This window comes from Prionailurus viverrinus, chromosome B1 (assembly GCF_022837055.1).
Source record: "Prionailurus viverrinus isolate Anna chromosome B1, UM_Priviv_1.0, whole genome shotgun sequence".
Taxonomy (NCBI): Eukaryota; Metazoa; Chordata; class Mammalia; order Carnivora; family Felidae; genus Prionailurus; species Prionailurus viverrinus.
Genome location: NC_062564.1, coordinates 74,530,200 through 74,556,530, shown reverse-complemented (window position 1 = coordinate 74,556,530; position 26,331 = coordinate 74,530,200). Strand labels below are relative to the sequence as shown.

The window sequence follows — 26,331 nt, the reverse complement described above, 5'->3', positions numbered from 1 at the left end:
AATAAGTATATCGTAAATTCACCTTCCTGGGACTTTGTTCTTTGGTTCGAAAACTCCTATCCACCTCAATAAACAGTACATTTATTAACACCAGAAGAAGGAAGACGGCTAATACAACACAATGTTTGTGACTTTTAAAATGTATATTATTACGTGTGAGGCATACAGACTCTTCCTTGAAATTGGTCTGCAGGCAGTAATTAAACTTTTCAACTCGGACTCCTTTCCTGCTGCTGGGCTATAAAGATGAGGACTTGGCCCTTTCTATTTGACTCTCTCTCAGATTCTCAGTTTCCCCGACTTCAGAATGAAACATAATATCTTAAGCTAACAGAGCCCAGAGAGGCTGACCATTGGCTCCCATTGTCCCCTGATACTGCAGCCCCGCCCCTTTGGCTTGTGCTGACAAGCTGTTTATATTTTTGTAAGGGCCACCCTTTAACTCAGCAGCCTGATGACTATAATGGGCCCAATTGTCTGTGGGCTGCAGAGAGCTGAGTCCCCACATCCGAGGAGGCTGGGGCCAGTCTCTGATGCACAGGAGTAGCCGTTATGGAACACGGGTAAGGATGATTCTGAGTGTATGATGCTGCTTTTTCTGGGCTTGCTGCTTATTAATCCTGGGCACTGTTTGAGAGAAACAAGTTGTGACTGAGTTGCTAGCTTTCTCTTGGTGTTCATTTTTGGCCTGCTAACAACGGAAGGAGAAGATCATTTCTCCGAGATTTGCTGACAAAGCTCATAGTGATCCTGGTCAACCCAGGCAAGAAGTGCGCAGAGAAGCCAAAAGGTGGGGAAGAGACGCAAATGGGTTTGACAGCAAAGCAACATGAAGAGGCAAAGCCCACGGCCGCTTCAGCGATGTTGTGAGACTCAGAGGCTGTTTTATTTCCTAACTGAAGAGTTCAGTTAGGAGCCTGGCCCTGCCACTGTGGGGTTTCTGTAAGCCAGCTGTTAGCCCATGTAACTCCGTCGACCCTGTTTGAAGGGGTCTAATATCTGCTGGTATTCTCGAAAGGGCAAACCATAGTAGTCTTGTATGTCATAAATAGTTCTATTCAGAAATGTGGGAACAGTTGAGAGCTGGCAGGCTGTAAAGTTTTACTGCCCATAAAAGTATTCAAAGGGTACTATGGCCGTCTGCAGCGGGGCTCAGGAATGAAGGAATAGCCCCAGGCAATTAGAGCATTTGTCCTTGACAACCCAAGAGAGAAGTCAGTGGAGCCAGAAGACGCCATGTGAGAGGGGGGGGAGCCTGAAATGGGCTTAGCCAGCCCATCTGGGGGTTCTTTCTGGTTTCTGGCTTGGAAGCAAATGGGTGAGCGTGGAAAACTGCTTGGACTCCAGTCTTTGTGCCGGGTTTCATCAGCCCAGATGCCCCTTTTAGTGCTAAGACCCCCTTCATGGCTCAGGGGGGCTCAGGAGGCCAGGGAGGGGGTGTGCTGTGTTTCGGCCCATGACGGGGAGGGGCTGGAACAGCTGGAGCCTTGGGAATTGCTTTGGGAACAACTGCCTGCTGCTGAATGGAAAATCACCTATGGAAGCTCTGATCGGGGAATTTTGTCCTGTCCTTTCTGTTGAACCTCACGCTGTGAAATCAGTGATCTCACCATCAGTGTTTGAATACAGACAAGAGCCTGAAAAACTGAAGAAGTGGGGTTTAACTTTTAAAGAAAATAAAGGTGAATCATGGGACTTTCAGACATCTAGTGCTTTATAAATCTTCCCGCCTCTCTGCATCCCCAGAATTTGTATTTATTATTTAGATACACTGCATTAAAGACATGTTTTGGGGCTCCTGGAGGAATGAAGTCAGATGCAGAGGCTGTTTTTTAAGTGAATTTGACTCAAAGCAACCTGAATGTTTCAGCTCAGTATATGAAAATACCAGGTGATATCTTTTTCTTTCTTTTTTCTTTCTTCTTCTTTTTTTTAATATTTCTTTATTTTGAGAGAGAGAGCAAGTGGGGAAGGGGCAGAGAGAGGGAAACAAAGGATGCGAAGTAGGCTCTGCACTGACAGCAGAGAGCCTGATGAGAGGCTGGAACTCACAAACAGTGAGATCATGACCTGAGCTGAAGTCTGACCCTTCACTGGACCGGCTGAGCCCCCCCAGGTGCCCCTACCAAGTGGTTTCTAAGTGAAACCATGGTCTCCTTCAGTGAACTGAGAGCCCAGGAAAGGGGGATGAGTTGTCCTGTGGGTGGTTTGTGAAGGGACAGAACTTCTGACTGCCAGCCCAGGGGAGTGGAGGCTCAGCAGGGAGAGGACAGGGCTGCCTCAAGCCACATAAACCCTGGCCTCCTTCACAGTGGAGTGTTCTCCATTCCCACTGGACAAGCACCCCCACATGGCAAGACGGCAAAATGAGGAAGAACAAAGAAGAGGCCTGGTGAGAGGGAAGATGGGGTGAATTCCAGCAGACCCCGCAAGGCACAAAGACAGCTCCTCTCTAGCTTCTATCAGCATGTGGGCAGGCCAGGCTCCTGGAATTTCAGGTGCAGAATTTACATAAACTAATGTTAACATAGGAGATTTACAATAACAAATAATGTTCTTCTAGAGCTTTTACATACTGAGAATGCTTCTCATGGGCCCAAGAAATAAAAACAAAACAAAACAAGCATATATGGATGAAATGCTATGACAATGGCAATATTAATGGTTATGACAGCTACCATTTATTGAACACTTACTATGTGCTAGGCCTTTATCTCACTCAGTCCTCACTAAATCCTTAAAGTCCTCACCAAGGACCTTAATGGTCCTCATTTTACAGAGAAGGGAACTGAGGCAGAGAGGGTAAGTAACTTGCATAAAGTCACACAGCCAGTAAGTGACCTGAATTGTGAGTTACTAGGAGGGTATACAGTATATAAGCTTGTGTTAGGAAGTGAGGATTTCCTGTGGAATATAGCTGGCACTTATATTCATAGCTTTTCAGGAATTCATCTAGTCGCGGCCACCAAAATGTGGCCTCCCGTGAAGCTAATTGGCAATTGGGAGGGAAAGCCAAGAACAACTTCCTTTAAATGGGTAAGAGTGCCGAAGCATAACGGTCTAGCCCCACTGACTTAACAGCCAGGAAGGGCCAGCTTAGGGGAGGCATTTGGGGCCTGGCCCTGCCGCACGGGTGGGTCCGTGCTGCATGGTGTGGTGCCCCAAGAAGGACAACACACAGAAGCAGGCTCTCAAGAAGACAGGGGTTGAAAGAAAAACCTTTGATTCAGATACACCTGGCTGAAGCCTCACCTTATTACTTGTATAATCTTGGGAAAGGTGCCTCTTTCGCTCTAAGCGTCTGCTTCCCCAGCTAGGTGGTGGGGGCGACGATGTCTGTGTCACTGGACCATCATGACCATGTGACTTGAAAAATATGCTTCTTATTTTCTCAGGAGGTAACACATTCAAGTCTGTTATTTTATACAACAGGCAGGTACACATTTCTTAGGTGATCCTTTGGATGTTTGAAGATAATTAGAAAATGAGTTAAACAGACACTGTTTTCTAGAGGCAAACATTGGAGACAGCTAGAAAAGAATAGCTCTGGGGCACCTGGGTGGCTCAGTCGGTGAATTTGGCTCAGATCATGATCTCAACGATTCATGAGTTCAAGCCCTGCATTGGGCTCTGCACTGGTGGTGCAGAGCCCGCTTGGGATTCTCTTGCTCTGCCTCTCTCTCTGCCCCTTCCTCACTTGCACTTTCTCTCTCTCTCTCAAAATAAATAAATAAACTTTTTAAAATTCTTTTAAAAAAAGAGAGAGAGAGAAAGGAAAAAAAAAACAGCTCTCAGTAGCCTGGGATCCACTGCTCCGGGTGCGTGGTCACAAGTGCTAGTCTCACATTTTCTTATTCTCTGCCCACCCTCTGGCTGTTGTAAGACCCACACAGCATCTGTACCCTGGTGGCAGCTCTTGTTAGGCCAGATGCTCACAGAAGTGGTGCTGGGGGCTCCTCATATTCAGAGACCTGCAGGGCTAGGAACACAGATGGCATCATGTTCATTCCTCTCTCTCCGTCTGCTTTCTTCCTCTTCCTCCCTTCCTCACTCAAACATTTACTGATCACTAGTTACCATATGCTAGTCTCTGGGGATACAGAGCTCAAAACCATGGTGTTGGCCCTAGAAGAAGTCACAGTCTGTTGAAGAACTCCACTGGGGCAGAGTTACAACAGATATATATACAAGGTGCTGGGGGAGGGAGCACCCTTAGCCAGACTTGGGACATCAGTGAGAGCTCTGTGGAGGAAAGGATGATACTAGAAGTGAGGGAACCTGGAAGACTGCGGAAGACTGGCCCAAATGGAGTTGGAGGCAAGGGCGACTGGTGTCAGCAGTTTCTGATTCAGCTGGTCAGTGGCAGTTCTTGTGGATAGCAGTGTGCCAGGGTTGGAAGCCATTGAGTCAAGGGGATCAGCATGTGCAAAGGTCCAGGTGCAGGGGACAGGATTCAGGGAACAACCAGTTGTTTGGTCTGGTTGAAACCCAGCATGTGAGTGAATGAGTGATCCTGGGTGAGATGGAACTGACAGGAAATGAAGCCAAAGAGAATTGTCTTACAAGGATGAAGCAGGTGTGGCAAGGTCTCGACAGTTGTTTAATCTTAAGCACGGAATATTCAGGGATCCATTGTGCTATCATGTCTATGTCTGTTTGTTAAAAATTTTCATGGTAAGTTTTATGAAACGTAGAATATCCCAGGGGATGTTCTGGGTGGCTCAGTCGGTTGGGCGTCCAACTTCAGCTCAGGTCATGATCTCACGGTCCGTGAGCTCGAGCCCCGCGTCGGGCTCTGTGCTGACAGCCCAGAGCCTGGAGCCTGCTTTGGATTCTGTGTCTCCCTCTCTCTCTGACCCTCCTCTGTTCATGCTCTCTCTCTCTGTCTCAAAAATAAATAAACATTAAAAAAAATTAAAAAAAAAAGAATATCCCATACATGCATCAAGACCAGAACGTAGCTTGAGGTGCCTGGGTGCTTTGGATTCTCTCTCTCTCTCTCTCTCTCTGCCCCTTCCCTGCTCACACACACTCTCAGAATAAACAAACAAATTAATTAATTAAAAAAAAAGACCAGAACATAGCTTAAACAGAGCTGAACTTCAATCACAGGTCTACTGGTTTCCGGTGACTAATGAAGACTTTGGGAAGTTCCTTAACCTCTCCAGGTCTCCTTTTCCTCACCTGAACATGGGAATAATAATCACATCTACCTTATTGGGCTTTTATGAGGATTGAAAGGATAGGGGCACCTGGGTGGCTCAGTCAGTTAAGCAACTGTCTTTGGCTCAGGTCATGATCTCATGGTTCGTGAGTATGAGCACAGAGCCCGCTTTGGATCCTCTGTTCACCTCTTTCTCTGCCTCTCCCCTGCTCACACTCTCTCTCAAAAATAAATAAACATTAAAAAAAAAAAAGAAGAAGAAGGGGGTGCCTGCGTGGCTCAGTCAGTTAGCGTCCAACTTCAGCTCAGTTCATAATCTCACAGTCCGTGAGTTCGAGCCCCACATCAGATAGTTTGGCACCTGGAGCCTGTTTCAGATTCTGTGTCTCCCTCTCTCTCTGCCCCTCCCCTGCTCATGCTCTGTCTCTCTCTGTCTCAAAAATAAATAAAAACATTAGAAAAAAATTTTAAATAAAAAAAAGAAGAAGAGGGGCGCTTGGGTGGCTCAGTCAATTGAGAGTCTGACTCTTGATTTCAGCTCAGGTCATGATCTTGCAGTTTGTGAGATCTTGCCCCACATCAGGCTCTGTGCTGACAGCACCAAGCCTGCTTGGGATTCTCTCCTTCCCCCTCCTTCTTTTCTCTTCCCGCACTTGAGTTTGCACTCTCTCTCTCTCTCTCTTTCTCTCTCTCTCAATATAAATAAATAAACATTAAAAAGAAGAAGAAGAAGAAGAAGAAGAAGAAGAAGAAGAAAGGCTAGAACATGGAGAATGCCCTCTATAGTATTTGTCATGGAGGCATCCCTTTTCCCTCACAGATAGATCATCTCATTCATTCTGATGGCAGTTTCTAGATGATGCTCTACAGGGTGCCAAGCAGAGAGCATTTAAATGTTCTGTAAGTTACAGAAGCGTGAACCTGCAAGGCAAAGTTTGGAGCTGGGAGCAAATCTGGGGCACTGGTGGAGAGTGAAGAATATATCCACACTGTAGGCTGGCGTGTGTAAGTTTAGAAGGCTTAGCCCCTGCAGATGGCTAAGGAATAGAGAGCATGGTGACTTCTGTAAGTGGAGTGGTGGAACACCAATTTCATTCATAATCCCTTATATTCCATGTATCTTTCTGTCTCCTTAAATTTTCAAATGCAGCACATTCACACCATCATGTATACACTTAATAGGTGTGCTATTTTGTCATCTAGGATGTTAAAGGGACCCCTCAAAAAAGATGGAGGGTGAATCTGGGATTGCATGCTCTGGGGAACCCCGGGAGCCATTTAGACACACATATCTCACCTCAAGTGGCACCTGCTGGGAACCTTGTCCCTTGTCACACCTGCAGTCCTGTTCAGCTTTTCAAGGAGAACGGTTCCTGGTTTGTAGGTCTTTAACTACCAGGTGTGTTTATTCTTCTCAGTCTGCACTTTCTAGCCCCGTACCTGACAAGTTGACACTGAGGGAAAAGGCACACTTCACATTTTGCAGCTGTTGTGCAAATAGAACTTCAGTGACATTACTCAAACAGTTGACTCTAGAAACCACAAGGGGCCAAAGGGCCAGCCCCTGACTTTACAAATATCAGCTATGCTCCTTGACACCAGTCTGGATCTAACTCGGAAAGTGCTGCATATTCCTTAAGGGGTATGTAGGAGGAAAACATTTAAATCTGCAGCACCCTTAAAGCCTCAGTGTAAACTCAGGGCTGGCAGTTTCCAATGTGTGTTCGTTGAAGTGTTAAAGAGCTAAATAAATATATCCTAACTGGGATCCCACGGGGGACCCTCCAAGGATGGAGTTCTCACTGCCTGGGAACTTCCTTCCCCCAACCTGTCTGCTCTTCCCAGAGGGTTAAAATACAGTTTAAACTGAAGTTTAAAGCTGTAGCCTGACCACAGAACTATATGCCACAAAGAGCACCGTGTGTTTTCCAAGATAGCTTCAAATCATAGTTTCTCAAGGTCTTCCCGGTTGCAACATTGGATGACTTAATTTTATTTTTTTACTTTTTATTCTTAAAGATACTGTTTTTAAGTAGTCTCTACACCTAACATGGGACTCGAACTTACAACCCTGAGATCAAGAATCACATGTTCTACCAACTGAGCTAGCCAGACACCCCTGGATGACTTAATTTAATTTAATTTAATTTTTTAAAGTTTTATTTTATTTATGGGGGGGGGAGGGGCAGAGAGAGAGGGACAGAGAGAGAATCCCAAACAGGTTCTGCACTGTCAGCACAGAGTCTAACTCAGGGCTTGAAGTCATGAACTGTGAGATCATGACCTGAACCGAAATCAAGAGCCAGATACTTAACCGACTGAGCCATCCACGTGCCCCGGGATGAATTAATTTTAAATACAGGAGCTTTAAGCAAAAGGCACAAGTCCCATGAAATCTGCCACACTGGCTCCTTCTAGAGCCCTCAGGTGCCTCACCAGCAACTGGCAATAATTGCATTTCCAGGGACACCCAGAAGAGCTAAATCTATTTAATATGTCACTGACATACAGGTTCTTCCACTGGGGACCAAGCAACAAGAACTAAGGTTCTCAAGACATTTGATCCCTGACCTGCACTCTTAACTGGATGATTCTATTTTAAGAGCATTTTTAACAACAAAAACACAGCGGTGATCAGTGTTTTTTTGTTTTGTTTTGTTTTGTTTTGTTTTGTTTTTACAAATGTGGCCCCTTTATCCCCTCAGCGAGGAGAACTATTGTGTCTTCTGGAGACTCTCTGTGGTCTGGGCATGCTAGGGGCACAGCATAAATATCAATGAATGCTGGTCCATTACAAAATGAAAATGGAAAGACTCTATAAGGTAGCAGTGACTCTACAAGCCCCAGAAGCCTAGTTGGAACTGTGGCAAGGAAAGATAGTGACAAGGCCTGAACAAAGCAGCTCTCTTCCCACACTCAACGCATGTAAGCAACCAAGGGGTGTCATTGTTGGAGCTGTTACTGGAGGGCTGGATGGGGCAATGGCAGCCGCCCAGCCTTCCCCATTGCTGTCCAGGGGTATTCAGGGAACACTGGCCTCCAGCGGGAAGCTTCCTTCCCGCTGATAGCAAGGGGACATGAAGTGGGGGTGGAATAAGGCTTGGTGACTGCTGGCCTTTGTCCTATCCAGGAATCCAGGAATCCAGGAATCCAGGGTTACCGGGTCAGAGGAATGTCTCAATAACATGTGAACTTCCAAAGCTGGGTGTAAAACTGCTCCTTTAGGACGAAAGCATGTCCGGCTTGTGTCCACACTCACACTGAGAGCTTTAAAAGTGGGGTGAGGGTCACTTTTGAGCAGCCCCCAGTTATTTCTGTGGAATCTGTGCAGGCCTCCTCCCTGAGTGGCTGTAAATCTCTATTCCCTCTCCGTCAGTCCCTGGAAAGCCCAAAGCAAGTAGAGAAGAGGGGCAGGGAGAAGAAAAGAAGTGGTGGGAAGGCTGGAGATTAGGAAAACCATTTTGGTTTTTTTTGGTTTTTTTTTTTTTTTTTCAACATTTTTATTTATTTTTGGGACAGAGAGAGACAGAGCATGAACAGGGGAGGGGCAGAGAGAGAGGGGGACACAGAATCGGAAACAGGCTCCAGGCTCCGAGCCATCTGCCCAGAGCCCGACGCGGGGCTCGAACTCACGGACCGCGAGATCGTGACCTGGCTGAAGTCGGACGCTTAACCGACTGCGCCACCCAGGCGCCCCAGGAAAACCATTTTGACTCCCCGCCCCCCCGCAACTCATTTGTTGCTGTGGTGGTGGGAGTTTTTGTTTGGGGAACTTTTTTTTTCTTTTAGTCAAAGCAGTGCGTTCTGGTGCTGCCCGTGGAACGGCTCTTTCCAGTTCCTTCACGTGGTAATTGTGCACGTAGCCTCCAGGCCTAGGCTTGTGTCTGTAAGTCCCTCTATCAATTCCAGGAGGGATTTAGGTTTTGTTCCACTCACCTTCTCCTCCGAGAGCACGTACTTTCTCAGCGGGTGACTGGAAAGCTTTGTGCCTATGATGTGTCACCAGGCAATCAGGCTACAACACTTCAACTTAACATGGAGAGGACTAACACTGCTTAAGGCACTGACTGTATACCAGGGACTGTTCTAAGTGCTTTATGTTTATGAGCCAGTTAATGCTCCCAAGACAGGTACTCTTACTCTCTATTTTCACGTGAGGAAACTGAGGCTCAGAGAGTTAAGAAAGTTCTCCAAGGTCCCACAGCTGGTTAGGGGCAGGCTGGCATTCGGGCTCCAGAGCCTGTGGTTTTAACCCCCTACACCGTACCCCCAGGGGCGCATTATATTTTTTTGGATGGATGCACAAGAGTGTATGCATTCATTCCCCTATTCCCGGTCATTTAACTTCTTTCAAAGTTCTTTCTATTATAGATAATGCTATGATGAATGGTTTTGTAATCATAACTAATAGTTCTTAACAAATGTTAACTTGCTGTGTGACAGGCACTGTTTCAAGCTCTTTATGCAACTCTTCGTAACAACCTACTATTACTACCATGTAACAGATGAGGAAAGCAAGGCACAGAGCAGTTGGTTCAATATTGTGTCCCAGATTGCATAGTTAGGAAGTAATAGAGCTATTCCAGAGCTACTGCCCTGGACAATGATGCTGTCTGGACAATTACTCTGATCACACCTCTGATACTGCTTCGAGGAAAACATTGTAAGCTGGGATGACTAGGGCCTTAACACATGAATATTTTTAAGGATCTGGAAACATACCCTTAAACTCATTTCCAGTAACACTGGGTGGCTATGCTAATTTGTGTTCCCATGAACACTGTGCAATTGATTAAGCAATCGAAGTTAGATAAGGCCCTGGTGAATGGAGATGGCCCTCTAGCCCCTGGACAATGTTTTCATAAACCTTTTAAGCTTTTGTGGGCTGATCTAGGCACTTACTATAGTTAATAATAGTTTTGTGAAAAAATGTATCTAGCTCAAAACTGCATCTGGAAAGGGGCATCTGATAATATTCTATTTCTTGATCTGGATGGTGCTCACCCTGTTGTGGTTCCTTTGTGATAATTCATTCAGCTGTTGCCTTAGGACTTGTGCACTTTCCCGTTTGTAATTTATACTTATTAAAAGTTTAATTTTAAAACAAGAATCTATGTATCAAATGTGTATATTTTGGATGTTAGGCACAGAATGCTTTGAAATCTATCGTAAAGAATAAGAAAATGAATTGTCACCATATTTTCTCCTCATGTTGGATAAAACGACATTTTTAAGGAAACATTTTCATGGTTTCTTTTTTCCTAGTCACTAATGCAAATATTGAAAAGACACTGAATTACAATAGTCCTAAGAAGTATGGTTCTAAAAAAGCCCTTTGCTTCTTTTTGTTGTTTTTGTTTTGTCCAAGTAAGATTTTGTTTGAAGCTTCAAAACCATGACAGGTATTTAAAATATGCAGAATTTAGGATGAGTGAGTTTTTGGCAAGGACCTGAGAACAATGATTAGGACCCCAGAGAGAATTATTCTCTTTCCGTCTCAGCTTTCTAATATGGTTTTCCTTAATACTTGGTTTTGAAGTCATGCATGGTTCTGTGATGTGGCCTGATGCCCCTGCTGAGTAATGTCCCTGGAGACTCAGGAACATCTTTCCATGGCTAATGCATCAGCTCAAGAAGGTCAATATATCATCATGAAAACTTGGTAAGAGAGTATGCTATTACTCTCATGGAAGCCAGTAGCAATTTCCTTGTCAGATTCCCAACTGTTTTGAAATATTATTTTAGTGCTTATTTCCCTCTGCTGATTTTATATTTGATCTAAAGTGAATTGTTTAGCCCCATTCAGTTTCTTAGTCCCTGGACACCAGTTGTAATTTTTATCAGTTTTCATTCGCCTGCCACAGGGGATTTAAGCAGATGCAGAATGAGAGGGTATCTTGTGCCTTTTATGACAAGACAAAAAGAGACATGCTTCCCAATTCTTCCTTTATTTACTACACCCCAAATGACCTCACCGTGAGATTCTGTGAGTTCTTTGATGAGGTTACGAATATTCCTTTGTTTAGGCTGTTTTTTAATGTTTATTTTTTTTTTTAATTTTTTTTTCCAACGTTTATTTATTTTTGGGACAGAGAGAGACAGAGCATGACCAGGGGAGGGTCAGAGAGAGAGGGAGGCACAGAATCGGAAACAGGCTCCAGGCTCTGAGCCATCAGCCCAGAGCCTGACGCGGGGCTCGAACTCACGGACCGCGAGATCGTGACCTGGCTGAAGTCGGAAGCTCAACCGACTGTGCCACCCAGGCGCCCCTTTAATGTTTATTTTTAAGAGAGGAGGGAGAGGAGACAGAGTGTGAGTGGGGAAGGAGCAGAGAGAGGGGGGGACACAGAATCTGAAGCAGGCTCCAGGCTCTGAGCTGTCAGCACACAGCCTGATGCGGGTCTCAAACTCACGAACCTGCGAGATCATGATCTGAGCTGAAGTTGGACAGTTAACCGACTGAGCCACCCAGGAGCGCCTCTTCCGTTTCTACCTAACATCTTACCTAACATCTTAACATACCTCTGTATTAGTCAGTTCAGCCTGCCGTAACAAAATGCCACAGACTGGGTGGTTTAAACAACAGAAATTTATTTTCTCAGAGTTCTGAAAGCTGAAAGTCTAAGATCTAGCTACCTGCATGGTCAGGTTCTGGTGAGGAATCTAGTCTAGGTTTGAAGACAGCAGTTGTGTCCTCACATGGCCTTTTTACTGTGCACACGAGTGGAGAGAGCTCTGTGTCCCTTCCTCTTCCTGTAAAGACACTAATCCTATTGGATTAGAGTCCCATCCTTGTGACTTCATTTAACCTTAATTATTTCCCCAAGGGCCCTATCCCCAAATATCCTAATATGGAGGTTAGGGCTTCGATGTATGAATTTGGAGTAGGGAGGACACGATTGAGTCTGTAATATTACCACAGTCTATACAATTAAAATTAAGGTTTGTTTTCCCTTTCGAAGCAGCCCTCTTTCCCTTAGTGTTTCTGTTAAGTGACATTCAATTTTTAAGTTTGTAAAACATTTTTGGGTCTCTGCTAACTGTATGTGAGAATCCAGACATAAACAAGACATAGACCCCACTCAAGTAGACTCTTCAAGGAGTTTATAAAGTAAGGAAGTAGATGAATTGCATGCACCCATAACCAGAACATTTGGGATGTTAGAAATCCTATAAGTGAAATTCAGTGTGCTATGGGATTCAGAGGAAGAGATGACTTTCCTCCAAGGGCCAAGGGCTATTTGAGCTTCATAATCAGTGACAGGCAGGATTTGGTCTAGGGAAAGTGTAAGAAAAGCCATGCCAGGCCCAGCAGGAACAGGCAGCAGGAAGGCAGGAATGTACGGTTCACTTGAAACTTAGGAAATCAATAGAGGAACGCTGTGGGGGTTAATCTTACATCAGAGAGGGAGGTTAGGTTCTAAAGTCAGTACTTAACAAGAGAGGCTCAGTGACTAAATGGCCCTTGACAATCTGGACGTGTGGTCTCCATACCACCAGTTTGTCCTCTAGTGTTGCAACAGACCACGTTTTCTTTGAGCACCAGATGAAATAGTTGGCTATGTTTAGGGGCTGTCTTGGAGGGGTGGTATCAGGGAGGAGAGATGGGGCAGAGGGAGGGAAAGAGAGAGAGAGAGAGAGGAAAGTGAATGAATGAGATCACACTTACCATGGCAGATGCTTACACAGTGATAAGCATGGGAAAGCCGAGATTGTTGAGAGAATTGCAGATTCTCTCCAAGTTCCCCCCTAAAATAGGCAAAGAACATGAAGTGGAAACTTAAAGGAAATATTAATGAAATGATCATATTTAAAATGTTTCACATCACTAGTGATCAAATAAATATAAATTAAAATTTTTTATTTTTAATTGAAGTATAATTGACATATAATACTATATTAACAAATAAATACAAAATTAAAAACAATGACTTACTATTTTCTCTTTATTGAATTAGTAAATATTTTAAAGTAACACTGTTGGTGAAGGTGTGTATTTCGATTTCATACATTGCTAATGGGAATGTAAATTGGTATAACTTTTCAAGAAAGTAATTGTGCAGTGTTTTACTCTATTGTGAGCACTAGAAATGTTAATATACCTTGACTTGATAATTCCACTTACAGGACTCTATCCTGAAAATATAGAGATGTGGACAAAGGTTTGCATTTAGCAATTTCATTGAAGTTTTATTTATAATAGTTGTAAGTTTAGAAACAGTCTAAATGTGAACACTGTGGAAACTGATGGCATGAATGATATATCAATGGCATACTCTCAGTTGTTTAAAAATGTGTTTTCTAATCATTTTACTGATATAAAATGAATTTTATAGGATATGTTCTTTTTAAATTTTTATTTTTTAATTTTCTTTTTATTTTCTAAGATTTTATTTTATTTTTTTTTTTTAATTTTTTTTTTCAATGTTTATTTATTTTTGGGACAGAGAGAGACAGAGCATGAACAGGGGAGGGGCAGAGAGAGAGGGAGACACAGAATCGGAAACAGGCTCCAGGCTCTGAGCCATCAGCCCAGAGCCTGACGCGGGGCTCGAACTCACGGACCGCGAGATCGTGACCTGGCTGAAGTCGGCCGCTTAACCGACTGCGCCACCCAGGCGCCCCTATTTTGTTATTTTTAATGTTTATTTATTTTGAGAGAGAGAGAGAGAATGAGCAGAGGAGGGGCAGAGAGAGAGAGAGAGAGAGAGAGAGAGAGAGAGAGAGAGAATCCCAAGCAGGCTCCACACCTGTCAGCTCAGAGCCCTACATGGGGCTCTGTCTCACAAACTGTGAGATCATGACCTGAGCCAAAATTAAGAGTCTGTCACTTAATGGACTGAGCCACCCAAGTGCCCCTAAATATTTTATTTTTAAGTAATATCTATACCCAATGTGGGGCTAAAACCCACAACCCCAAGATCGAGAGTCACATGCTCCACTGACTGAGCCAGTCAGGCGCCCCTATAAGATGTGTTTTTTAAAAACAATTTCTCAGGGCACCTGGGTGGCTCAGTCGGTTAAGTGTCCAGCTTCAGCTCAGGTCATGATCTTGCAGTTAGTGAGTTCAAGCCCGCATCAGGCTGTGTGCTGACAGCTCAGAGCCTGGCACCTGCTTCAGATTCTGTGTCTCCCTCTCTCTCTGCCCCTCCCCCGTTCATGCTCTGTCTCTCTCTGTCCCAAAAAAAAAAAAAAACGTTGAAAAAAAAATAAATACATAAGTAAATAAATAAATAAAAACAGTTTCTAAAATTTATATATATAGTAAAAAAAGCAAAAGGGAATAAAAGGGGGGCAATAAATGGTAATGTCATTTACTAATTCTATTCATATTCAAATATATATTAAGCATATTGTATGTCTTACAATGTATTTATCTGTATTTATCTACAGATAGATTTCTATTTTATTCTGAATGCTTTTCTGAGTTTTCCAAATTTTCTAGAGCATCGAATTGCTTTTTATCTGAAATATGCATTTTAATAAATCCATTTCATCTCTTAGGGCCCAAGCCTACCATTCCATAAGGTATGGTTACTCTAGTAGGAAATGATCTCTCACTTTTCTGTGACTTCCAAATCCGTTTTATCACATATGGTCTTGAATTACAGCTGCTTGTACATGTGATTTTCTTCCCCACTAGTGTGGGAGCTACTGGGGAACAGAGATCAGGCTTAGAGGTCCTAAGTTTATAAGCAAAGCCTAGCTCTCCCTACCTTTTCCATAAAGCCACTCCTACTCCTTGAAAAAGTGGGTGAGTTCTTCTTCCCATGAATCCTCAAGACAGTATTTTATGCTTTTTTTTTTTTAATACTTACTGATTTATTTTGAGAGAGAGAGAGACAGAGAGCATGCACATGTGTGCTTGCACACATGCGAGTTGGGGAAGGGGCAGAGAGCGAGGGAGAGAGAGAATCCCAAGCTGACAGCACAGAACCCAAGCGGGGCTTGATCCCACAAGCTGTGAGATCATGACCTGAGTGGAAAGCAAGAGTTGGTTGCTTAACCGACTGAGCCACCCAGGCGCCCCAGTGCCTCTTTAATTCTGCTTTGGATTATAGTTAATTGTGTTTGTCTTGACCCCCTATTCACCATCCAACTTCTTATTACAGGAAAAGAATCTCGTTTCTTTTTGTGTCCGAGAGGTGCCTTGCATAAAGTGTGTGTGCTCAGTAAACATCAGTTGGATTTATGACTGAATGAACACAGGCCCTTTCCAGCTATTTCAGACAGGTGCCTTTTGGTTAGCCCCTACTCTGAACAGTTTCAGGTTGATGTACAGGTGCAGGAGCAAGGAGGTGGGATAAGAAAGCCTACAAAACGAAGAAGACTCAAAGAATTGAGCAGTGGCAGTCATGAAGCCTAATCTACCACAAAAATCTGCCAGGAAATGCGTTCACCTTAGACTTGTGATACCCCCAATAATAGTCTTTTGCTCCTCTCTGGGTCCTGAGAACTTTCTCTGTTAGCTTCACCTTTCATAAACTCCTGAAGATTAATTCCCAAAAGAATTCCATTCTTCCAGTCATAAATTGAACACCACCATAAATTTGTTCTGCACCCAATTTTAGGCCCTAATCCTCCAAGTGTGGCCGTTAAGAGAAGAGTTTAAAATCAAGGATTGCATAAATATTTTAGAATAAAAAATAAGGAAATAAGTCACAAGATTCAATTCAATTTAACACATTGTGCTCCAAGTTTTTGCAAAGCCTTGTGCCAGACACTGAGGATGCTGTAAAGATTAAATAGGACACTGATCTCATTCATAAGATCCCACGTGGTGATGGCAGTGTAACAGAGAGGCAGGGGTAGAGTGGGAGAGGTCTGGAGACAAGGAGGACGTTGCCCAAGACTCCCAAGGTTCTGAGTCAGTACTGGAGAGAGGTGGGAATCGTTGGGAGGGCTGCTAGTAGCTATGCCTATGTTAGTGGTGGCCATTGATGCTTTGGGTCTGTGCCTTGGAAATGTAAAATGTGGATGGGTGGGATTCACATAGAATAAGAAAGGCTCTAGGAAAAAACAAAAACACCCAAAATTTGAAGGCAATATTGGATACAAGATGTGAAATGAGGGAGATGGTTATAGAAAAAAAATAGTAGGGGCGCCTGGGTGGCGCAGTCGGTTAAGCGGCCGACTTCAGCCAGGTCACGATCTCGCGGTCTGGGGGTTCGAGCCCCGCGTTGGGCTCTGGGCTGATGGCTCAGAGCCTGGAGCCTGTTTCCGATTCTGTGTCTCCCTCTCTCTCTGCCCCTCCCCCGTTCATGCTCTGTCTCTCTCTGTCCCAAAAATAATAAAAAAAAAAAAAAGTTGAGAAAAAAAATAGTAAAGGACTGTATTTAATAGAACTCACTGCATCTGCCACTGTTCTTAGCTACTGACAACAGAAACTACTCTAGTTAGTTTGACCATAAAAGGAGCTTATTAAAAAACATTAGGATATTATCAAGAAAGTGAAAGGACAACCTACGGAATAAAAAAAATATTTTCAAATCATATATCAGATTAGGGACTTGAATCCAGAATATTAAAGTTCGATAATAAAAGATACATTTTAAAAAATTGTTTAATGTTTATTTATTTTTGAGGGAGAGAGAGAGAGAGACAGAGTGCGAGCGAGGGAGGGACAGAGAGAGGGAGACACAGAATCCGAAGCAGGCTCCAGGCTCTGAACTGTCAGCACCAAGCACGACACAGGGCTCAAACCCATGAATTGCGAGATCATGATCTGAGCCAAAGTCGGATGCTTAACTGACTGAGCCACCCAGGTGCCCCAAAAAATAAATTTTAAAAGACAATTAAAAATGGGGAAAGAATGATGGTTATGCAACAATGTGAATTATGTAATGTCACTGCACACAGAAAGATGGTTAAAATGGTAAATTCTATGTTATGTATATTTAACTACAATTTTTAAAAAAAATTTTTTTAATGTTTTATTTATTTTTGAGACAGAGACAGAGCATGAACAGGGGAGGGGCAGAGAGAGAGAAGGAGACACAGAATCCGAAACAGGCTCCAGGCTCTGAGCTGTCAGCACAGAGCCTGATGCGGGGCTTGAACTCACAGACCGCGAGATCATGACCTGAGCCGAAGTCAGACGCTCAACCGACTGAGCCACCCAGGCACCCCTAACTACAATTTTTAAAATTATTTTTTTTAAACATGTGCAAAAGATTTTCATGGATATATCCTCAAAAAAGATACACAAATGGCCAATAAATACACGAAAAGATACGGGACATTATCAGTCATTAGGGAAATGCAATCTAAACCACAATGAATACCACTTCACACCCACTAGGAAATCGGAACCCTCGTAGATTACTAGTGGTAATGTGAAATGGTGTAACTTATTTGGAAAATAGTCTGGCAGTTCCTCAAAATATTAAACATAGAACTTCCAAATGACCCCATAATTCTACTCTTAGATATATATCCAAGAGAAAAGAAAATATATGTCCAAACAAAAAATTGTACGCAAATGTTCATAGCAGCCATAGTCGTACTAGCTGGAGAGTGGAAACAAACCACATGTCCATCAAATGATGAATGGATAAACAAAATGTGGTGTGGTTGTGCCATGGAATATTATTTGGCCATAAAAAGGAATGAATTACTGGTACATGGTGCAATATGGATAATCCTTGAAAATTTGCTAAGTGAAAGAAGTCAAACACAAAAGGCTACAAATTATAGGATTCCATTTATTTATTTATTTTAATTTTTTTTTTGAGAGAGAGACACCAAGTTCGAGTGGGGGAGGGGCAGAGACAGAGGGAGACACAGAATCCGAAGCAGGCTTCAGACTCTGAGCTGTCAGCACAGAGCCCGACGTGGGGCTCGAACTCATGAACTGTGAGATCATGACGTGAGCTGAAGTCGGCTGCTCAACCGACTGAGCCACCCAGGCACGCCTAGGATTCCGTTTATATAAAATGTCAGAATAAGCAAATCCATAGAAATAGAAAGTGAATTAGTGGTCACCAGGGACCTAGAGGAGGGTGGAATGGGGAGTGACCACTTGTCTATATGAGATTACTTTCTGGGGTGATGAAAATGCTCTGGAACAGATGGTGGTGATGGTTGCACAACTTTGTGAACATACTAAAAACCACTGAATTGTACACTTAAATAGCTGAATTTTATAGTATGTAAATTCTATCTCAATAAAGCTATTCTACTAAAAAAGAAGAATATTAAGTGGCTCAGAGAATCTCCAAGAAATCTAGAGAATCAGGCTTGGAGGCTACTCAGCAAAGAATAATGCCTAAATTATACCACCAGAGGGTTCCAGAATGAGCCTTGGTTCTGCTGTGACCATGGCCACTGCAAACTGTCTAGTGGACCTTTGCCCCCTGCTGGCCCTGAGGGTCCATATGTCTCTACCAGGTTCTACCACTGAAAATGGCTTCTTTGGGGTCTGTTTTCTCCTACTGCCTCATCCCAACTGAAGTCTAATGTCTATCCATACAATTGCCAGAGCCTACATCACAGTTTCAAGTCCTACCTGCAAGGGAGGCTGAGAAAGTGGGCTGTGCATGGAAGGCATGACTCAAACAGATGTCCACTATACCAGGCTTCTCTCAGTGGGTTTGCTCAGACAATGGTTTTACGGTCATAAGATGTTGGAGTTAAGTGGGTCCTTTGATGTTCGTCTACCAGTCTGACCATTTGGTCCAACGACTGCAATAATGCCAAAGGCAATGGGCAATTTCTAGCTTTATCTTTCCTGGCTTTTTAAGCATTTGGCGATGTTAATCAGTCCTTTTAAAAACACTTCTCTTCCATGTGTGTGGGCCATCCCTCACGTACCTTTCTAATCGGTTTTCTCTGTTTCCGTTCAGAGCTGTTCTCTTTGCACTGAAAGCTGATATTTCTCATCATCAACACGTTCAGCCCTCTTTTTTTTAATGTTTATTTATTTTTGAAAGAGAGAGAGGGAGAGAGAGCACAAGTCGGGGAGGGGCAGAGAGAGAGAGACACACAGAATCCGAAGCAGGCTCCAGGCTCCCAGCAGTCAGCCCACAGCCCGACGTGGGGCTTGAAGTCAAGAGCAGTGAGATCAATACCTGAGCCGAAGTCGGGCACTTAACTGACTGAGCCACGCAGGTGCCCCCCAATCCTGCTCTTAATAACTCAATCCAAATAGTGTGAATGTGATAGATTAAATTATCCCCCTGAAATTCATACATTGAAGTCCTAACCACCACTGATCTCAGAATGTTAGGGTGGGTCCTGACAGACTGATGTCCTGACAGAATGATGTCATATGACTGACATGTCCTTACAGAAAGGGGGAAACTTAGACACCCTCACGCAGGGACAATGCCATGTGAAGACTGGAGTTATGCAGCCACAAGCCAAGGAACTACCAGAAGTGAAGTAGAGTCCCGGAACAGATCTTTGTTTCACACTGTCTGAGGGAGCATCGTCCTGTTGGCTATCTAGCCCCCAGAAGCATGAGACAGTAAATTTCGGTTGTTGAAGCCTCTCAGTCTGTGGTACTTTGTTATGGCAGTCCTAGAAAATGAGGTGAATTTTATTCCTCTATTTACCTTTTACTTATAGGTGGACAACTGTCTTTGTATTGCTAGCCCATAACACCCCAAATACCTTACAGATCCCTGGGGCTGAATGCCTGCTCGGATATTCGCATTTGGATATCCTACAGAAACCACAGAGTCAGCTTGTCTAAACTCAACTCATCCGTCTCCCACTTGTTCCTCCTCCCTCATTTCTCTGACCTGGCAGATGGTACTCTCCATCCACCCTGGTGGGCATGTCAGAACTTGGGTGATAGCCCACAGCTGCACTCCCCAGCTCCACAGCTGCATGTTTCCAGGCATGATATCCTAAAGGTTTCACCTCTCTCCCATCTTTGGAGTCCTTCCCATCCATCCCGGCCCAACTCCACCTTCTTCCTATCCCTTCCTGGGCTCTCTTCCTTCCATATGTCTTTCTCAGCAGTCTTTCTGAAACATAAGGGTTCCCATAGCTTTCAAAGGTCAAATCCCAGAGTTTAGCAGATGAGACCTTTGTGGTCTGACCCCTTGCGAGCCTCCATAACCACATCTCTCACCTCTGTTCCTCTCACCTGCTTTCTGCAGCCATACAGAAGTTCTTATCTTCCCCCTGCCTCTCTTCATCCTGCCTGATCCCTGCTCAGTCTTCAAAACCCAAATGCAGCCTCCTGTGGGAAGCCTTCCTTGATTTCCAGCATGATTGAAAACATGCTTCTATGTTCCTGTAACCTTCAGGGCATACATTCTATCATAGCAATTTCTCCATGCCGGGAAATTGATAGTCTCTTCCTCTCCCCCACCCCCCCTCCGCTTCCTTCTCCCCTCCCCCTATAGTAAGGTACTTTAGAGACTGCAGGCTTTTTCCAGCTTTCTATTCTCAGCCTAGCACCTGGATATGGAAGACACTCAAATGTTTCTAGAAGGAAGCAAAGAAAATTGGGGGGGGGGGGGAGGGGGAAGGAGGGGGAGACTTCTTACTGTTGCAGGGTTTTTACCTCAATACACTGCTTGGAAGAATGAAGAGATGAACACAAAATGAGCAGCAGGAAAAGTTTATTAGGGTATAAGATTAGAAAGTAAGAATAGTATGAAACCTCTCTTTACAGAGAGGGGACATTCAAACGTGAATGCCTGCGACTATAGACAAGGGTCCTTGTTTTATAAGGTCCCGGTGAGACACACACACACACACACACACACACACACACACACACACACGCCCTTCCCCCTCATTCCTTCTCAGGTTCTACCCTTACTGGCTGGATAACTCTAAGTGCTGGGTTGTCTGTCCATTCCTGATTGGCTCATTTCCATTGTATGAGAGGTGATCTGTGGCCATATCATTCCTTGTGGGTCCTCCGTTTTATGGTTTACTGCTTATTTTTAGTTAGGTCTTTTGTCAAATTCCTGAGGGAAACCTGAGGGGGAGTAGGTGGGGTCTGTTACATTCTTAAGAGGAACCTTACGCCTGAGGAGGTTTGCTACGGGCAGACACTCCCAGCATTGTTCCAAAATACGTGTTTTTCCCTAACCTGGGACCTCAGGTCCTATCCTTTGCCTCTCTGCCTATTTTATCCTATCTTTTCCTTATCACACCACCCCAACCTATTTTACAGAATACACGATAAGACCCCAAGAAGCAATAATTTCTCATTATTGTCAGCGCGATTGTGTAGTAGTCGACTCATTGTCAGAATTTACCAAAGTAAACGCAGAGATTTCTTCCTCTCTCACATTCAGGAGTTGTGATCGCTTGTAATAGTATAAACTGTCCTGTAATGGAGGCGGGCCCTTTTCGGTTCTTCAGCCTCATGAAACTAAAGCCATTTCCCCGGGAGGGACAGAGTTTGCATGTGTGTTTACAGGACTGGTAAGGAGGACGTGCTTGCCGGAGTAGACCCGCAAACCCAGCCAACCCTCCCTTTTCTGCCCTCCTGGGCTGCGATTGGCCCTTCCCCGGAGGCTGGGCGCGAGAGCCTTTAGTCATCGCACTGGGAAATCTTTCTGGAACCGGGCACCGACTTGCGTGTTGTTTTCTTGCTCTTTGTGCGGGGATTAGCTGCCGCGCGTGGTCTGGGAATGTTGCGAGGGCTGGGCAACACGTAATCCAGGATTTGCCTCTGCCTCGGAGCTTATGGAAAACAGATGTCTCTCTGCTCTGCGCCTGAGCACAGAATGGAAATGACCAACCAGAGAGCGTCTTGGAACCGGGGACACCGAGTTGAGGGCCTCCAGAACCCAGCGGGGAGGCAGCTTTCCCCACGCTTGTCTGTCTCTGACACTTCAGCCCGGCGCTCGCGCAACATCGGCGGGTGAAGCGGCCCCTCCTTCAGATACCGCCCCGAGGCAGGACCGCGGCTGCGAACAGCGCGAGCGAGCGCGGGGGAGCGCGAGCGAGCGCGGGGGAGCGCGCCCGCCTGGGTCGCCCGCGCCGCCGCCGCCGCCGGGGCGGTGCGCGAGCAAACCCCGGCCCTGGCGGGGGCCGCAGCCCGGCCGGAGGCGGAGCCGCCGCCCGCCGCCTCCCGCCAGCGCACCACTTCTCCGCCGAGCGAGTCGCCGACTGGCAGTAAGTGAGCGCGGGGGCTGGGGCAGCCCGATTCGGCCCACCTGGAACCTTCCGACCCGGGCCAGGTCCGAGCGGACGGCGGTGTGGGCAGCTTACAGCGGATCCGCTTCCGGATCCTGGCAACGGTGCTCAGATACCCGCCGGGAGCCGGCGCTGGTGGGAACGCGAGGCGGCAGGCGCTGTCTGCGCGGGCTGCGGAAGTGCTAAGCCTGGACGCGGCGTCGCACCCAGGCTGGGCTGGCCGACGTCCCCCGCGGGATCGGGCCCCTCTGCAGTGCCTGCGGTACTTGCGCAGAGCTTCGGAAGTAAAGTCGTTTTGCACCGAAGGGAAAAGTGGATATTTTAAAAGAGTAGCTTTGATAAATGTAAAAAGATGGGTTTCCTCTCTTCAATTTTGGTCGTTTCATAAAACCATCTGCTCAAACAGATTTCCTTCTAATTAGTTTCCATGCTGCCCAAGTTCATACTACAGTTCTTGCTTATTAGAGGAGGGAGTTGTTGATTTTTGAGGGTTTGCGGGGCTCTTTTTGATGGATGTTATTTATTTTGAAAACACCTGCCCCATGTTGAAAATTGCATACTGCTGACAAATCTGGGTGGGGAGAAAGGTTTGTCGCATGAAACGCCTGTCAGATCCAAAGCATTCTGTGACCCCCAAATTTGTCCCACCTGTAATCCAACCCCAGAGAGCAACTGGTAGCATCTTTACTTCTCCAATTCCCCACACCCACCCACCCCCAACCCCGCCGAAATCGCCAGCTTTAAATTAGGAAACAGAGACAGCTTTAGATTCAAATCCCTTTTACATAGTTAATTTTAAAGCCCTTTGAATTCCAGACTTCCAAAGATTAGGTTAGCCGCCAGGGCAAGAGGCATTGTTCTTGTGAACTATGAACACCAATGCTTTTTTCCATGAGACAATTTTTAGCCCATAAAAATGGAGGTTAGCTTTTTCATCAATATTTTAGAATGTGGTTATGCGATTGATGCGTGACAACTTGTATTTCCGGGTTCCTTTACCAAGGGATGGGAGGAAGGACTGTGCTCGGTTCACTACCTCCCGGCTCTATTTGACCTCTAGTTTCAGACTTCCACCTGATTTCATCCTTGGCAGATGTAGTACCTGCCCTTCAGCTGAAAGAGACAAAAGAGCAGGCATGATTCAGAACACTTTGACTACCACAACCTTAACCAAGGAAGCAAAGTATTTGATTGAATTCTTTGAGACGCACATTATGTTTCCTTCCTCTGCTGATTTAAGTACATTTAGCAATGAAGGATCAATTAAAGCAAAACCGAGAAAACCTCTGCTGCTCTCCTCCCTTAAGGTAAATACGGATTTGGCTGAGTTGGGCGAGGCCACCTATACCAATGAAGTGTCTTCATGGTGAGGTTATTCAGTCTTATTCAGGACTAGGTGCAAGGTTAACCACCAGATCTCACTCACCCTCATAGGTGCACTGTCTTTTCCCTGTACTCTCGCTTTTCTTTCTCCCTTTTTTACACTGTTCCTTTTAGGGACATACCATGACTCTATTTTGGATCATGGAATCTAGGATATCATTACCTTTCAGTGTCAAAAGTTTGTTTAGATGACAGTGTTCCTTATCAGTATTCTCTAATTTCCCCAAGTCCAGTCTTTATTGTCCTGGAAAATTCTGCCTACCAAAGCCTCCATTGGAAATTCCATTGTGTCTTTCAAAAGTAAACATGGCATCTACAACTTGAATTTTTTTTCTTGCATTATCGTTTTAATGTTGACTTGCATAGTTTCCTGATTGTCTGGTCAGCTTGTTATTTCTGCTTCATACTGGAATGCAAGTGGAAGGAACTTCTCATAAGACACTGAATATAAATGGGATAGGGAGTCTTTTTGAGATTTAACAACATAGACTCTGCCCTTCGGTTGAATTCTGTCCTTTGAATTTCTGTCCACTAATTACTCTAGAAAGAGCTGGATATTCACCTTGGGGCTCAGGAGTGATCTGTTTACTTGGCCTTTTCAGAGCAGCTTTAATTCACTACTCTCCAAATGCTGCTTGGTGAGAAATTTGCCTGGTCAGTGGAGATAAACCAATTGGGTAATACAGTCATGCCCAAGGAACCTTTGAAACTGCTCTCCTGCAATCCCGAGGAGATAACATTATCAGAACTTTCCCATCTCACCACTCCACTAACCATGACACTGCTTGGTTTATGCCAAATCCATCTTGGATTATAAATTACCCCAAGACAATTTTAGCTTGATTTGTTCAGGCTCTAAAAGTTTATGCTGGCAGGTACTGGCAAAACACTTTTGATGCTGCTGCTAATGATGCAGGTAGGAACAATGACAGTTTTCTTTTGAGTTTTATGAGAAAATATATTCCTGGATGTCTGTTGGAGAAGCCTGAGAGTGTTATCTTAAAAGCCTTGAGTCAAGGCTGAGGTATTATCATACTCCATTATCAATGTTATTTTTTGTGCCCTTGTATATTTTAGACCTTAAGACTGATCTGCCAGTTGCAAGATCTAAATAAGCCCCTGCAAGTCTGTGGGTTTAATTCATTATTTTCTCTGGAAGACAATAGGAGGTCTTTGATATGGATAGAATTTGGTCTTGGGAGAACTGACAAGTGCAACCTTTGAGATAAGCAAGTCGAGGGGAAATTAAGGGGGGTAAATCTAGTGACACTGAGCCACTGTTATCTAGCCGCTCAGCTTTTATGTGTTTTTTCAGAGTTTAGTGGAAATTCAACCTCAGAAACGGAGCTTTCATTGGCAGATATTTTGTCACACAAATGCTGGCCCTTTCCTGTGTAAAATGACTATTTTTGCATATCCTGTCTGTGTATCTCATCTTAATCCTTGAACAGAAATACCTTCTCCCTGGAATTTTCACTACATTCTTCTTTTTCTTAACATACTGGATGTCTGGGTGAAATTTATTTAGGCAGAGGGGCTGGCCAGGAAGATGAGGATGTATCCTTGAGTCAAACAAAAACACTGTGTCTGTCAGCATCTTTATTAACTTATGAAAGTTTAAAAGTGCTCTGATACAAGCTGTAGATGTGAGTTTACTTCTCCCTTCACTGCAGTAAAAGGAAGCAACCTAAGACTGCAGAGTTCTGGAAGTGGTGCAGTTTGTAGAAATATGCTGGAGGCAGGTGGAATTTTGGAGGATGATTAGCCTTTTAAATCACTATCTCCTTATTGCATATGTTTTCCAAGTTTCAGAATGTCTGCTGTTTGAGGGCTATCTTGTTTAGTTTAAGTATAGTGACTGATTTAAACCAAAATATCAAGAGACGCATGAAGTCTTGCTGACCTGCTTATCTCCCATTAGGGTAAGGGCCAGCATTTTAGGACTCTCATTCCTGACCCTCAAGGATGATGATTTTGAGGACCAGGATGTAAACTAAATGGAAAATCTTTCAGATTAAGACTCCTGAAAAGAGAGAAATGGCATCTGACCAAAAATGTGAAGGACAAGACCCATTGTTGTTTCAGATTATTCTATTCAAGCAGGTAGAAGAAAGGAAAGATGTTTTCAAGCACGGTCTGTCAGCCTGCGGGATTATTGAACAAGTATTATGTTACAAACCCCCTGCTTTTTGATCTGAAAGGTACAATCTAGTAAAAGGCAGAGCATACGCCTTGGAAAAAATTTCAAGCCTTGGTGATAACTTTAGACATTAGCATGCATTCTCCTCCCGCCTGTTCACTTATTTCCTCACCTGGAAAAGCAGGATTTGGTTTAAATCAGTGACTATAGTTAACGCTGTGGGAGAACCCTTTTCCGTCGTTCTGCTTCCTGAGAGACTCACGATGGCCCCTCACCATGACATGAGATTTGTTTCCTTAAGCAGAGAAAGTTGTGTTCTTACCTCTTTCAATACAACCTGGGCAAAGTGACACTTGCTACGTAATTCCAAGGCTCCTATTTGACACATGGCTCTGTTCCTATAGCATTTCTTCCCTAAATACCGAGCAGTTTAGTAGGGACCAGGCTAGCACCAAAATGACCCACAAGGGGGGCTTTCCTGGAGGGTAAGTGATAGATATCTTTGAGCTTCGCTTAAGAACATGAGATCAGGCCT

At 44.5% G+C, this 26,331-nt stretch overlaps 1 protein-coding gene across 5 annotated transcripts in view; it reads left to right on the top strand.

Annotated features, from left to right (window-relative positions):
• The first annotated feature begins 480 nt into the window (after positions 1-480).
• TRIM2 (tripartite motif containing 2) overlaps positions 481-26,331 on the top strand; it is a 127,095-nt gene continuing 101,244 nt past the window's right edge. The window contains exon 1 of one of the 5 annotated variants that reach the window (XM_047855983.1): positions 481-563. In XM_047855983.1, coding sequence (XP_047711939.1) covers positions 534-563 — 30 coding nt within the window. In that variant the 5' untranslated portion in view covers positions 481-533. Of the gene's footprint in view, positions 564-21,891; positions 22,253-26,331 lie in introns of those variants that run through there. The other 4 variants (XM_047855979.1, XM_047855980.1, XM_047855982.1 and 1 more) reach the window with 4 other exon arrangements.